The 16,135-nt window shown below is 41.5% G+C and overlaps 1 protein-coding gene across 1 annotated transcript in view; it reads right to left on the reverse strand.

Moving 5' to 3' along the window:
- The window catches only part of PDHX (pyruvate dehydrogenase complex component X), a 63,018-nt gene that overhangs the window by 44,380 nt on the left and 2,503 nt on the right, over positions 1-16,135 (reverse strand). Inside the window, exons 2-3 of the mRNA XM_066639679.1 lie at positions 8,821-8,904; positions 2,715-2,815 (exon numbers count right to left, since the gene is read on the reverse strand). Of these exons, the coding sequence (XP_066495776.1) occupies positions 2,715-2,815; positions 8,821-8,904 (185 nt within the window). The remainder of the gene's footprint in view (positions 1-2,714; positions 2,816-8,820; positions 8,905-16,135) is intronic.

The following is a 16,135-nucleotide window of genomic DNA, read 5'->3' on the forward strand; positions in this document are numbered from 1 at the left end:
GTAACTAGTCAGGCTAGTATCCCTTTCATTGAACTGGGTTTCTTGAAACTCATTTGCAAAACACACACAAGCACAAAACTTTTAGCTGGTGGCAAGTTCAACATCGGGATCAGTGACATGAATTTACATTACAAACTGCATATCATGACCCTACCTTAATTGGATTTTAATGTGCAACATTAGTACTCCTCATAATAGCATTTTAAACAGTGCAAGATATGCTGACAGAAGGGCTTTTGCTCATTACTTTGCTTGGTTAGCTATTTTCCACACCCTCCCCCATGCATTTAAGGGTAGTTACAACAAAGAATCGCAAAAACAAGAAGAAACTTTTCCTTCAATGAAAACATTTTATTCTGTACTCATGACAACCACCCATCATACTGGTGATAAAACAAAAAATTATCCCCCCCCCCAACAGCCATCATGTGGTGAAAAAACCAGAATTATTACTAGACACAGGCCTTGATCCAACAAGAGAACATTCTTGTTGCAGAAAGCACTACAAAAAAACAAACAAACACAAAGCTTAGGCAGCAGGTGCTTGTCTGACCATCATAACCATTGCTGATGCAATGGACCAAACTGGCACAGCAGAATAAGAAATAACATATACTCATATTTTATAGCACTAGGAGAGCAAGGAGTGCCAGCACTGGGCCCAGTGCCAGGAGGCCAAAGCAGGGGACTTTCATCCCCTTCTTGCAAAGAGACCTATGGCAGCCCTGGCAGTGCTGCTGGATGCAGCAGTAGCCATTTTGGCAACACTGCACCCAGTGGAGCTGCCAGAGATGTAATTGAGCAGTTAGTATCAGTATATTTAGATTGGAGTAGGGCACTGTAGAATAGTCTTTCCTTACAACTGCTATGCATGCAAGGCTTCTCGGGATCTACTATTCCCATAATATTCCTACTATGATATACTTATACCTATCATAGTAGGAATTTTATGGGAATAGTAGATCCCAGGAAGGATCCAGTGGCGCTGCCAGAGGTCTTCTCGAGGAAGGGGATGAAAGTCCCCTGCGTTGGCCTCCCGATACTGTGCCCAGTACTGGTGCTCTTTGCTCTCCTGGTGCCACAAACGTGCCTTATGGCACATGCAGCATGTGTTTAACATGCTTTATGGCATGTTTTACAGCACCCAGCACTGGAGCTCAGCGCCGGTGCCGGGAGACTATAGGATTGAGCTTTTATGCATGTCTGCTCAGAAGTAAGTTCCATTATAGTCAATGGGGCTTACTTCCAGGAAAGTTTTGATAGGAGTGTAGCCTAAGCACCTAATCCTATCTAACTTTTCAGCACTGGTGCAACCGCAATGCAACCCTGGGGTAAGGGAACAAATGTTCCCATACCTTAAGGAGGCCTCTGTGACTGCCTCCCCACCACAGGACACAGTGCATGTCCCATTGGCACAGCTGCACCAGCACTGGAAAATTGGATAGGATTGGGCCCGGGCAGCCCAATACTACGCTGCCCGGAGCTGCGGGACCTGGCGGCTCCACAAAGGGCTCCCGCCGGATCCAGAGCCTCCCGCAGGACATTCGTCCCCTTCCACCGAGTAAGGGAAGCAGTCCCACAATGGGACTACTCACTTTAGTGGCAACTGTTTGGTCGCCGCTAAAGTGAAGGCCCTCGTGTAGGGCGAGCAGCCCTACACAAGTGCCCTGGATCTTGCGGAGCTCGGATCCACGGACCCGCCTCTCCCCCACCCCTGGGAACACCCCCAACCACGCCTCCCCCCTCCCCGAAACGCCTCCCCCACACCCCCGGGAACGCCTCCATTCCCCTTTCCGCAGCCTGGTGGTTGCAGGCAATGCCGAGTTGCAGAACGCGGGCGCCCACCGGGTGGTGGCTCAGTGCCAGCCGGAGCTGAGGCACCTCAGGTGGGAGCCCAGCGGTAAGCCCCGCAAATGTGCCTTACGGCACGTTTGCGACTGTGCTCCGCACTACAGAGGCGCAGCAAAGACCACAGGATTGGGCTCTAAGTCTGCACTCTTCAATTTTTGTACTCATTTTTTAATGCAAACGTCTTCCCCCTTTACACTGTCATCTTCTCCAACATTTATGCCAACTGCAATTATATTCCATCTTTCCTCCAAGTAGCTTATTTCTTAACTGATTATTAACTTTATCAGTCATTTCAGCAGATACCTACATACTAGGGTTAAGCAATATTTCCAATTAAACAACTGGTTTATAAGTAAGTAGTGATCATGAAAATAAATAATAATGATTATAAATAATCATGACAAATGCTGTACAGAACATTTCAGATGAAAGCTTTCCCAGTCTGAATTACTGCATCAGGTGGCAGGTTTGGGTTGTACAGATGTATATTTGAGAATACGTATAAAGTGGCTCATAGATAAAATAGTAAAATCTTTCAACATTTATTTATTTTATCAACAGCCATTTTACAAATCTGAGGAAAGACAATTTACCAATACTGGAAAGAGAGGTAAATTTGGGCAGCATATAAGAGAAAAAGTCATTTACCAAAAAATTGTTAGGGAAGTTATAAAAACAAAAATAAATCTATCCAACCTAACAGTGGCAGATACAGAGTTAGACATGGAATATTAAAAGAATAAATGTGCGTATAATTATACGACTGAAGAAAATCACAAGTAATTGGCATATAGATTTCTGCTATTGATTAGAAAGTTCATATACCAAAAAGTCACAATATATGTCAAGAAACATAGTCATACCATTATTTTAGCCAATATGCCATCATCACTTGATTCCATGGTAACCACTGCTTTGTCCGTTTCAATTTCACACAGCGCATCTCCAACATTCACCGTTTCACCTGTAAAATGAAGAGAGTTCTCTAGATGCACTTGATCAAGCTTGTAAAAAAAAAAAAGAAGTTGCCATATTAACAGGTTTAAAACCACTGTGACATTTGTTTTAACATGCAACTCACACAACAACAGTTAAAACTGGTTCTGGATATCAAAAGGTGTGTACTTTCAACAGCAATGTGGAAAGGGCATGTAAGAGAAATATAAAAAGTGCTATACTTTGCATGCTGAAGATTGGGAGTGTTTTGGACGCAATATACAAACTGGCATTTTGTTTCTAGTAGCAGTCTTGTAGGATGTACTGAATCATCAGATGCTGGGCACTCCCAGCCCTTCTATTGCCAGTTATTGAGTCAGCCATTTTGTTGATTACAGGAAAGGAGAAGACAGTTAACAGGAGAGAAGTAGCAAATTTCAATAAGATGGGAAGCAGCTGAACCGGCAAGAGCAGGTTTAGAGGTAAGAAAGCAGCAACAGTAAAAGCAGGGACAGCATGAACAAAAGCAGTTGTGGTATTACAGAAAAGGCAGCACTGCAAAGTCTAAGGAAAAAAGGAACAAGGGTAAGGAAGGAATCAGGCTTTCAGAACACCCTGCCAAGTCAAGTCTTAGGGACTGTGTAATTGAGGATGGCTTCTTGGGGTGGTATCCAAATTAACACTTCTGTGAATGGTAGCATGCTCCACAAATACACACTTCCTTGAGAATGAAAGAAGTGTTTCACTTGCGCATGGCCCTTTTAAGCAAGTGGAATGCTGCTTTCATCCTTGAAGGGCGCTCATGTTCATGGAAGTGTTACCAGTGGCATTACTAGGGTTTGCATCATCTGGTATGGGAAGACAGCGCTTCACCCCTACGATGGTCCTCCTCCCATGCAGTGCGTGGGGCAATACCCCGGGTGGTGGATGTGGTGATGTACCTGGGAGTGGTGATGTACCATCGCCCCACTCCTGCTGGTTTCTTGGTTATAACCTTTCATAGAATAGAGATATTTCAACGCCTTGTTCCATTGCATGCTGTATGAAATTACGCATCGGTTGATAACATGATGATATTAGAAAATACCAAAACTTAAAATTTTTTGGCACGTGGTAGTGTGTCCCCCCCCCAGAGCACATCACCTGCAGGGGGCCTGGCACCCCCTGCACCCACCTAGTACCCCACCTGGCACCCCCTGCACCCACTGAGTGTTACTATGAATTCTGACAACCTGAATCATGAGCAGCTAAAATGGACACAACAGAGAAGAACCCATCCCAAAAAAATGAGTATGAAAACATCCACATGGCGATGACTGACAAGAAGAGGCAACAATAAATGCAAGGACAGGGTAAGAGCAAGCACTACATTTTCAAGAATAAACACTGACAAGTTTGCAGTTTCCTGGTCTGAAGGACCACACTGTTCAGTTTCCACACTGAAGGACCAGTATGATAAGTTATCCAAGAATTTCAGAACTAGGAGGAAGGACACAAAACCCCTTGAAGAAGTGGGCCCCAATTGTTCTGAGCTGCTAAATTAGAATATATCTGTTGTCTGAAGTTTAATTCTAAATATCACCCACAGATTTTAAAAAAAACTCCACCCACATGCACCGAGCACAAATCTGAGAGGCAAGTCCACAAGAAGTTCATACCTTTTAACCTCAACTCCACTGAAACAGAGTGCTTTTAGAAATTCACATCCTTTTAAAAGTGAGAATCTGTGAGTAGCAGAAAAGGGATCTTGACACACAGCACACATCTCTATCTCTTATCTCAACCAGTACTTTATTCAGCATTTAAGATAATCATATACATGCCTGCTGCCTTGTGATAACAGACCTATGAAACCAGATTCATTTGTCAGTTGAAGACTGGCTGAATTGCTGCAATTAAATCTGAATTACAGTGGGAATCTGGAGAGGCTCCTGAATGTTTTTGGAGCCAAAGTCACCTAATACTAACCTTTCCTTTACAGAGCACTGAAGTAACAAAGGTTTCATTCTGCAGCAAGTTTACATACAACATTGTTTTCACTAAACTATGAAAAAGGCTTTTAACCATGTTTCCTAAAGGAAACAAAAGTGACTTGTTAAAGCTCTAAATTGGATTTGTCTTTGCTCTATTTATGAAATACTGAGCAATTATGGACGCAATATGCAATGACTGTCACTGAAATGATACACACCCTTTGTCTTTTGCTTCCTGTATTACATTTATGCAAACACACAATTAGAGAACATTGAGAGAAGGCAATATATATGAGTTGGGTGCTTTTGACAACAAGGAAACAGGGCACATGCAAACTTCTTTCAAATCAATATTTAATCTTTATAAATATTTCACCTCAAGGGAAGGAATAACAAACACATTGGTGTTTTTCCTCCTCCCCCTTCCTCTACAAGATTATGTTAATAAAATAGTTTGATGGATTAGAGAAAGGTCTCATATACTTGGTGTCAAAAGTTTTGCCATCATTCTAAAACATTAGTAACATAAAGATTTAATTGAGTCAGAATGGCAATCTCATACTTACTAGCTCCATGATATCATTTATTTTTCATAGATGCCCACTACTCAATGACATCTGTAAAGATCTCACTGATGATACTGATCTCCCCAAGACCTTACTGTTAAAAGTAAGGTTTGATAGTTCAATTATTTCTAAAGCAGAAAGCAGGAGATTTACAATACATTTCAATTCCTGGGTGGCTTTATTAAAAATGGAAGAATGCAAAAAATGCTAAACTCAGAGGCAATGCTAAACTTACAGTGCATTGCTATGCATTATCTACCCAGCAGTAAGCCGCATGTTCGTATAAAAAATTGTGGCCTGTGTTTCTAATGAACGGTTTAATGAAGACTTTAACAAATCCAGAGGCTGGTTCTTTTTCAGCCCTTCTTTAAAAAGTATAGCTGAATTATAATTATTTAAAGCTTTCAACATGTGCTAATAAGGAGCAGTTATTTTTAGGTGGCAAGAACCTGAAAGAACCATGGATGATAAATTGTGTCCCAAAATATAATTTGTGAAAAGTTAGTCACTGTGGATGACTAATTTTTTTTTTTTAAATAGGCCTTTCCTAAAGTAGCACCAGGAATCTGAAATAATTTTTCAAAAAGTCATTAACACTAAAAATTGGCTATTATTAAGTTATTAATAATGTCAGCCTGGGATGCTTTATAAGTCCAAAGACCATGTCAGAATTCTCAAGAGAGATGTTGGATTATTTTATTCCTCCCTGAACTTAATAGACCTCATGCCTATCGAGGTATCATCTACAAAAGTAGATGGGAGAGAATGGAATAACAAATCCGTAATGCTCTTTTATGTTTAAAAGAAACAACAAAAACTAGTACAGACAAGAACAGCAGTAATAAAACTTCTCTCTCTGCTGCATTAGTTTTTGGAATTTTTTTTAAAATCACGTGGAAGAGCTTTCAAAAATGGCACCCACTCAACCACTTCAGAATTCTAATATCTCATTCTGTTGCATGTGGGTTGAAGATCAGGCTTCAGTCAGTCTTAGGATAGAAAGAAAACAACATGCTTTCTTAAAACTCTTCTGTTCTTCTCTCTGTGATCTGCAGAGTTTTGGCCTGGAGTTTTAGACCCCAATCTATATTGCACATCACCATTATCCAGAGTGTAAGGAAGGGAAGTAAAAATGGGAAAGGGGAACCCTCATTCCCCATAAAGAACACTTGATCCTACATTTTAGGTAACATTCCCCTGACCTTTTTCCTTCCTCAGCATTTAAGCACTGGAAGCCAGTATGCAAGACGATTTCTATAGGTTGGACACCCCTGTTCAAAACCTGGGTGAATAAAAACCCATTCTAAACACTAATAATAAATCCAAGTTATGTTTGCTTGAATTATGAATTTTTTAAAATAAATGCTGGTTCATATTACCAACCTACTGAAGGCTTGATCAGCTAAAATTGATCAGATCAATCCCTTAAACATACTAAATTTCTTTTATATAGTAGTAATTTTGAGAAAAAGATATCTGCCTTTTTCAGCAAGGTATTATAAATATTGTATAGTAACTTGTATCTTACTAGAGAGAGAGCCACAAAGCCCCTTCAGATGATTTTGAGCTCCTATTTCAGACCCTCTACCTACATAGGGCCCAATCCTATCCAACTTCCCAGTGCCGGTGCAGCTGCAATGCAGCCCCAAGGCAAGGGTACAAATATTCCCTTACCTTTTGGAGGCCTCTGTAACTCTGTAACTACCCGCCCACTAGAGGGTGCAATATGCTCATTTTAAAGTTATGAACGCTTGTATTTACCTACTAAACACCAAATAGTTTTCCTTTGCATTCCATGGAAAAACACTAATTTTTAAGACAATTCTGCTCATTTAGAGCTACCTCATTGCATGTTGCCAGAACTACAGTGTATAGATTTTTGAATGGCATCCTTCAGTCTCGAAAGACTATGGTATTGCGCTCTGAATGGTGGTTCTGGAACAGAGTGTCCTTTTCAGTGCGCGAAGCCTGGGTAAAGTAGATATGGAGAATAGACTGTTTCCCATGCAGCAAATCCCCCCTCTCCACGTTGCTGAAATGGTCCAACGGAAAGGCAACAGAATCCCCCAGGGGATTAGATTAGCAAACACATATTAGGTGAAGGGGAAACACGCCAACACATGCACAGATACGCAGTGAATATGCAATAGGGAAAGCAAACTGTTTGTGGCTTCTGACACATGGTCATCACATGTTTGAAGATGGGTTTCTCCCTTTCATGTTTACCACTGCAAACACTAGCCACATAGCAATGTCCCTGCAGTGCAGCTCCTCGCTTCAAAATAAATTCTTGTTCCATATTTAATACAGTAAAGAGTGATATCTGGTATCTCCAGATCCAAAAGAGTTGCTGGATTTCATAATTTCCCAGATATTCGAACTTTGGAATACTCTCATATACCCTCCCCCAAAAGAGCTTCACCATAATATTACCAATCTCTTCTACTTTTTTCTTTTTACCTTAGTTGACCCTTTCATGATGAATTCTCATAGCCACTCAGAGAGGCACACAGGTGTTCTGAACTCTCATGGTCACCCAGAATTGCTACTGAGTACTGCCATTTAGTAGAATAGCAAAATGTAATAGGCCTTTTAGCCAATTTCCAGGTAACCTTCCAGATCAAGTGCCAGATATCACAGTTTTTGCTGTATTTAGACATCTACAAATATAGTTTAAATATACCCTTCTAGGTTCCACGAAAGTTGCATTTAGCTGTAAACTGGCATGATTTAACATTATGCCAACCAATGCATGCACTTTTTGGAAACATCTGCACAAAACAGGAAGCATGATGCTAACAGGTCTCTTGACAATTTAAGGGTACAATCCTGAAGACTTGCACCGGCCCACTGGTGTCACACAAGTGCTGTAAAGCACTTTTGTACCACCAGGAGAGGAAGGAGGCCAGCACACAGATGTGCACTGGCCTCCAGAGGTTGACGCAGGACCTGCTTGGCCAGGGCAAATGCTGAGTCTACACCAGCCAAGCTTAGCCAGCGTGGGGGGGGGCGGTGGGGGGGCAGCAGGGAAACAGGGGGCAGGGTCAGGATCCAGCACTTATGGATCCTTTCCCCATTCCTGGGCAGCCCAGGGAAGCTCTGGGCTGCTCAGATCTGTGTCACCTCCTGAGGTGGCTCTGATCTGAGTAGTCCCATTGGGGCTGCTGCCACTTTACTTGGGGTAAGGGGAAGCAATTCCCCTTGCTCCGGGCTGAGCTGCTTTGAGCCCCAACCCTGCCTTGAATGCAATGCAGACTCACTGGCCTGTCTGTTCCAGGGTAGGTTAAGACTGGGCTGTAACTCCTGTTCCAAACCACAAGTATCACTGACAGTTTGTGAGTTACAGGGTATTGACAACATTTATCTTGTTAAAATAAAAACACTCAAATTCTAACAGAGCAACAGCATGATGCTCAGTCTGTGGTCATCCTTTTTGACAAAAGGAGATGATTCACAAGTGTCATTTTTAGCACCAATAATGCATTCTGATTTACCTTCCTTCTTCAGCCATTTCACTATGTTTCCCTGTTCCATTGTAGGTGACAGTGCAGGCATGAGAATTTTAAGAGCTGGGACACCTGAAGGGAGAAAAATTAATATCAATCCTGATAAGAGCATTAACATATTGTATCAGTGTGAAAAACCAGGTATAACAGTTCAAACATGTGGATGTTTACTCATAAATCAATGCACTCACAATTCAGTCCCACTGTGTTCCTTTCACAGGAGGAAGGCTGCATTCCTTTCACAGGAGGAAGTTCCACTAAGCATCATAACAATTACTTCAGAGTAACCATCTACAGAATTGGACTACAAGCTTCACCAAATTCATGTAGTCACATGTGCCGAACTATGTTTATGATGAAGCTGCTGCCACAAGCGAAGCTTATAATTTGTGCCACCACAAAATTACTACAGAGAGTTGAGTGATGGCACAGTAAACATAAGTTGAGATGTAAGATGTGATCATGGATACATATCTTTAACCCACACTGATTCGGTCTCATTAAGTGGATTTTGAATCCATTTAATGGATTCCACAGACTGGCTTGGGCCATTCTTGGGCAACCATTCAAGAGACAAACTAGGTGCGATGCATTAATTCACACACACATTTAAGTTACACATATATACAGTTATACCTTGTAATGATCCTGCAAAAGCTATCATAACAGATATTCCCTATTGCTAGATTTGTCATGGGAAAGCATAACATACAAAATGTCACATGAAATTATTAACACTCAGCAAAATGAATTTTGCAGATGATACTTTTAACATAATGTAGGTTGTGTGTAGTTCACAAGGCCATCCTGGAATCTCGTCTACCTTCATTTCACTGAGTGGTAGATTTGACTTCCTATTTAATTTAGCTTGCCAATAATAACAAGTCTTGGCAATTATGTTAATAGTTCATAGTTTAATGATTTAATAGTTTAATGATTTAAAGTGAGATAGAAATATAATGAAGAGCTGAGGTTTTAAAAGATTTCTTTAAGCAGTAGTGTAATAGTGGAAGATTCATAGAAAGGATATTTAGCAAAGTGCCCTTTTGTGAGGGAAAAGAAAATGGAATAGCAGGCCAGTGAAGCAATTTGTTATAACAATATTACAAGAGAAATTCTAAAAATGGATCATTATGTTAAACAAGAAAAGTAATCTGACATGATGTTGTGAAACATGTTCCACAATATGGTAAGATTAAAACAAAAACAACAAGACCAGCGATTCCTTGTGGCCAATCACAGGTATCTGTTAATCAACGAGCTATTTTGCTACCAGGCAGGGTGCATATTTTCCTGCCATTCAAACAAATAGGGTTCATACCTGCATAACCTCTGGACATTTACACTATATAGGTCACTTCAAATAACTCCTAATTTATGGCCCAACTTACCGCAAACATTGTTGAAAACTGTGTCATTTTGCATAGACATGTACCCCACACATATAAAGTGTCAAGTCTGACACAACCAGGATGGGGATAGCTTAAACACCCACATGTTGTTATATAACACAAGTTTCTATATAATAGCCCATCTGCTTCAAAATAAACTCATGTTCCTTCTTTTTAGGACATCTAAGTTCAGCAATCTGAAAAGCAGTTGCCGTTTGATAGAGTCACATGGATTCAAGTGTGAACTGATTTAAATCAAGATCTAAGTTACCAAGAAAAAGATCAATTTAAACCATTGATGTAAAATCAATATATCCTCTATAGTCATTTTATTTCTGACCAAGCACACACATCACTTTCAATAACAATTAAAATATGTTAAGTCTGCAAGTAAGTAGAGCTCAGAAGCATAATCCAAAAGTTTCAGACATACACTCCACAAATCTTTTGCACCCAAAATTATACAAATTTTGAAAGTAATTTTGTTTGGTTCTCTGTACACAAGTGAAGACATAAAATCACTTTCTCTTGAAGACTAAATTCTAGAATTTCCAGGAGGCAGGAGTACTAGCCAGAACAGTGTTTCTCTATTAATGGAAAAATACGGGCACGATTCAGCCCAATATATTGGGTTGTATCCTATATTTTCTGTAAGCAGAAGGGTTACCCAACATTCAGCAACAAATTGGGGAGACACAAGAAGTTACAAGGTGGAGAGATTGGCAAAAATCACTTCTCCCTCTTATTTGCAAACTGGGCTTCTGCTCACAGAAGAAAACGCAGGATATAAGCCATTAAAATTTAAATCCCACCAGTTTCTGGAATAGCCAAAGATAAGACTGATTCCCTTGAAGCCGGCTGAATTTAAAATGACTTAACTTTAGTTGGTTGATAATCATAATTAGTCACATAAATATACTGACTACAGTATATTACTACATACCTATTGTGTAATTTCCTTCATTTTTTTCCTTTATATAGAAAAGTGGTTCATTGTTTAGTTGAATTGTGATGCCCTTAGCCAAAACAAGACTTGGAACACCTTCCACAGCAGGTCATGAATTCAGTTTTGAATGTGAGTAAAACTTCAACATGCTGGTTTCACGCACCATAATGTATGATAATTGTACAATCAATAATCAATCACCCCAGGGAGGGAGAACAATGGCATGGGTTTTACACTTTGGATTTTGAATGTGTATTAAAACCTATAATAAATGTGTATTATAACCTAGCCGTTAGTCATGCAATAATTCAGGATTAGTGCCGGGATTAGTGTTAGTCAAAAAATATTTGCTTAATTCACCAGTTAAATAGTTCAACAGTTTTTTAAAGTATGAGCTTTATTAGATCAACAACAAAAGATTGGAGGGCCTGAAAACTCATCAGCTCCCACACAAGCCTGCACACATTCTGTACGTCATCTGAAGTACTGTATCCTATCACATATGGAAGTGCAATTGGTGGGGTCACATGACAGGAACTTTTCAAAAATGACATCCAGGCATTCATCCCCACCCCAAGGTCCGACTGGCTCCTTCATTGGAAGTTTTGAAAATATTAGTTGAGATTTTTCTATTTGACTGTTAAAACATACTGTTTTTCTGTAGTTTTCTGCTTGATCTTGCTTTGGTTACTGCTCTGTTTAAGTTAGAACTGTACATTGTGGGCAGTGGTTCCCAAACTATGAGCCATAGCTTCCCAGCGAGTTGTGGAAACCAGCCAGGAGAGCCATGGAATCTTCACAAAAAAATCCACCACCCTTTACAATGTATAGGATTGTAGTCCTAAGGGGCCGCCACAGTCAATGGCCCAGTAGGTCAAGGGAGCCACCAGTCAAAAAAGTTTGGGAACCACTGATACCGGGGTTAGTTTTTTATAACAAAATTAACTAGTTTTAACCATTTCTCACTCACAGCAATATCCTTTGTTTTACTTTTACCAGTACTTTCTGTTGTTTTAACAGCTACAGGCTTGTAGACTTGAGTCTAGTTACTCAAAAGAGTTATACAGAGCAGATGGCCAGACCACATGGAGAGGTCATTTCCTGGTTCCTGCAACCAGCAATATGACAGCACTAGCAGTTACTGTGTTCCTGCTCAAAGACGCCTCAGGTGACTAGCATAAGCTTTGCTACACTGCTCAGTTTGCGTCAACTGCTGCAGGGCAATGTGGGACACAGCCTTCCCTTGCTAACAGTAACAAATGACATCATAATGACATCAGACAGAGAAATTGTTGCCTTCAGAGGGACACTTTCTCCTTCGTGGAATCTTTTGAGTGTGAACTGACTGCATTTCAACTGTATTCAGGATTCAATCGTAAGAGAATCAAAGAGACTTATCAAGCAACCCAAATCTTTCCTCCTCTTTTATGTACTGTGAATGTTCAAACATCTTCTATAGCTCACTAGGTAAAAGCACAAAATACAGTTTCCCATTTCAAACCTCAGCTCATCTAATAATTCAATGGGGCCTTAAGCAGGTCAAAATACTTCAATCTTTTGTCTGTAATATGGAGATATTATTGGCCAACTGCATTATGTTGTTGCAAAGATACCCTTGCTAACTGGGCAAAAAGTCACTTACAAAGCAGCACTCCTCTTATATTTAGCAAGGGAACATCAAATGTCCCTGTTTGCTTCAGCATATCATCATTCCTAGTAACTGTGTGGTGATGTTTCATCTGCATCTTTTAAAGTTTATGAACCATTTTGGAACAGAGAGCAATGTTCCCTGTACTTTGTACAAGGAGCACGTGGAGCTATATGGTAGCTGGGCAGGGGCAGCTCCAAAGCTATTGGTGATGACATCATCACTGAGCTTCAGAGCACCCTGACTCCAAAAGTAATATATAAGAATATTATATGTTAGCTTAACAGTAATTACTAAAAGTGTCCATGAAGCACTCTGACTACTTTGGGGAAGTGTCTTGTGAATAATAATATTATGGCTTATGCATGATTTAAATAAGAGCTCAAAGTGTGTAAAGTACTTACAAATGCAGGATGACAAACTTCTAACATTAAATTTAAAGGGTTCTTCATTCATGCACCAACTGTCTTGCATGTGTGTGCATGCTAACACACCTTCCATATGGGCCACAGGGTAGGCACATCAGATAGGAATCCAACTGCAACTGCAAAAAATCCTGTATAGGGAGGTACTTGACATGTGCCCAGCATTTCATTAAAAGTAGGTCTAAGTACCCTGAACGTACCCTCACCTCAAGGCTGTATTGTGACTGCACCGATGTTGGAAAGTTGGACAGAATTTGGCCCCCTGTTGTGGGCTTAGTAAACCTCTTAACATTGCATCCGTGCAGGAAAACTGCAATTAAAAGTGTGGCTGTAATTACTAAAATAAGGACATGGGTTTTTATGGAGGGTGAGTTTATTAAAAGCTATAAGCCTCAATAGCCAATGCAACTTTTATATTCAGAGGCAGTGCTCCTCAGAATACTAGTTGCTATGCAGCAAACAGTCAGGGAAAGCTGTTGCTCTATCATGCCATTTGTGGGCTTGCCAAAAGCAATCAGCTGGCTACCCTGGAAACTGAATGCTGGATTAGATGATCCTTGCTCTGATCCAGCACTCTTCTTTGTAACAAAACACAAGGTCCATGTGAAAGAAATCTGTTTGTCTTGCATTTTTATGTCTCTCATACTAGGCTTAGTAGGCAAGATCCATAAGCCCATACTGATAGACTATTAAAATAGATTAGCATAAGACCATTTTTTTCTTTTTTTAAAGCTAAGTCTGCAGTCCTATACATTTATTAGGGAGTAAGCGCCACTGAAAATAGGATTTATTTCTGAGTAAACATGCTTAGAATTGCACTATACTACACGCTTAGTCTAATCTAAATATTTTTGGAAGTTTATTATCCCAATATTAATTAGCTTACCTAATCATATTTTACTTTAGCACTTCTCTTCTTATGCATCTACATCCTATATAAATGTCAGTTAAAAAGGACTCTTTCAATACAAATATTCCTTTAAAGTCATCGTATAACCACACTAAAAATAATATGTTTCTGCCACCTACAGGCTAAAATTAGGGTAGATCCTGAGAAGCATACCACAGGAAAGTGCAGCAAGTCTAAAGACAAAATATGTTAATAATGCTTTGATTATCACTTGGGAATGATCTGTGCTTTACTCCAGACTGATAAAGGGATAACCAGCATTTCCAATTAGACTAACTAGCTGCACTAGTTTAGTTATACTAGCTTGCTGAGTCCAGCTCCACGTAGCATACATGTCACTGCACTCCTGTATGCATTCCCATACATGCCACTGAGTTCCCAATACAGCCAGTAATGATATCATTGCTAGGCACTTCGGTAACCAGTGGCTGGCAAGGGCTAGGCAAGCCTAATAATTGGGAAGTGGTAGACACAGAGAGGTGGGCAAGAAGAAGCAGAGAAGGGGAAGAGGATTCAGGGGTAGGAGGACCTGGAGAGGAGGTGGCACAGAGCGGGGGGAAGCATGAAAGGTAGGATGGAAAATCAGAGGGATTAGTGGGGCAAAGAAACAGGGGCTATAAAAGGCAAAGAGAAAGAGCCCCAGATGGGGAAAGTGGACAACCTTTGTCCACACGGGACAAATGGGCTGCAAGTCTACACACTTACCTGAGAGTAAGTCCTACATATAAAACATAGGAGGACTTATGTCCAAGTAAATATGCATAGGGTCAGCCCAGGCATGAGGCTCACTACAGCAGTCACTTTGATTGGCAGGCTGGGGGAGGAGCAGCAAACCGATTAGGGCAGTGGTTCTCAAACTCTCTGGGTGAGAGCCACTAAGTTCTTGAGTGGGCGGGAGGGGGAGGCAGCAGGGGTGGGGGGAGGCAGCAGCACCATCCCCAGCAGCACGTACCCAAGCCCCTGCAGCCTCCCAGGGGTGCAGGGAGCCCGGTGCGACCTGCAGCAGTGAAAGTAGATGCGAAGTGATCACGCCCCTCCTCCGCTAGTGCAATTGCTCCGCATCTACTTTCACTGATGCAGAGAGCCCTGCTGCAGGTCGCACTGGGCTCCCCGCACCCCTGGGAGGCTGCAGGCCCCTGCAAGCCCATGCAGCCCCCCTGAGCGGTACAATCCTGGGGATCGCACGGCTGCCTCCTGGCTGCCTCCAGGCTGCCTCCGCCCCTTAAGGGGGCAGGGGCCAGGGCCCGCAGGCTGGGGCATCACAATGCCCCAGTTTGAAAAGCCCTGGATTAGGGGAACTAAAGGGAAAATTCATTTTTGGGCTATCAGGCCATGTATACAAAAAAGGCTAAAAATATTTTTTCCCAACGATTATGGGAACGCTCACTGCGAATGAGCCAGAAGAAGACTGGAGTAATGACAGTCCACCTTTCAGCACCACCACTGCAAGTGATTGAGCTGCAAGCAGTAGCAGCAGAGAAATTCTGTTTAGATCACTCTCTTCCACGAATGATTATGAATGATCAGAACAGCATCACTCAGCCTGGCAACACCTCCTCCTTTGCCTGCCCAGCAAGATGACAAGGTAGGCAAGGAGGCAAAGCCCCCCCTTCCTCTTTCCTTTCACAGCCATCTGTCTGGTATTGCTTCTTCTTTGCTCTTCAGCCATCCTGGTAAAACATACAAGATCGTGTGTAGGACAGCAGATAAGTAGCATATCCCAGCATGCTGTGCCCATCCTGTTTGTTTTAAGAGGATGAGCAGAGCAAGAAGGATGAGGCAGGGGAGACAAATGACCTACCTAAGAGTGAAGAGGAGGAGAGAATGGGCTTTGGATCATTTGCTTGCACTTCACTCGTCTCCCCTCTCCTTGCCTGCCCAGTTGCAGCTGGGGCAACAGTGGTGACAGGTCACACACACTAATGCACATACAACATTTTTTTTAAGGGGGTGAATGCAGAGGCAAACTCAGGCAGCAGATAT

This window comes from Tiliqua scincoides, chromosome 1 (assembly GCF_035046505.1).
Source record: "Tiliqua scincoides isolate rTilSci1 chromosome 1, rTilSci1.hap2, whole genome shotgun sequence".
Taxonomy (NCBI): domain Eukaryota; kingdom Metazoa; phylum Chordata; class Lepidosauria; order Squamata; family Scincidae; genus Tiliqua; species Tiliqua scincoides.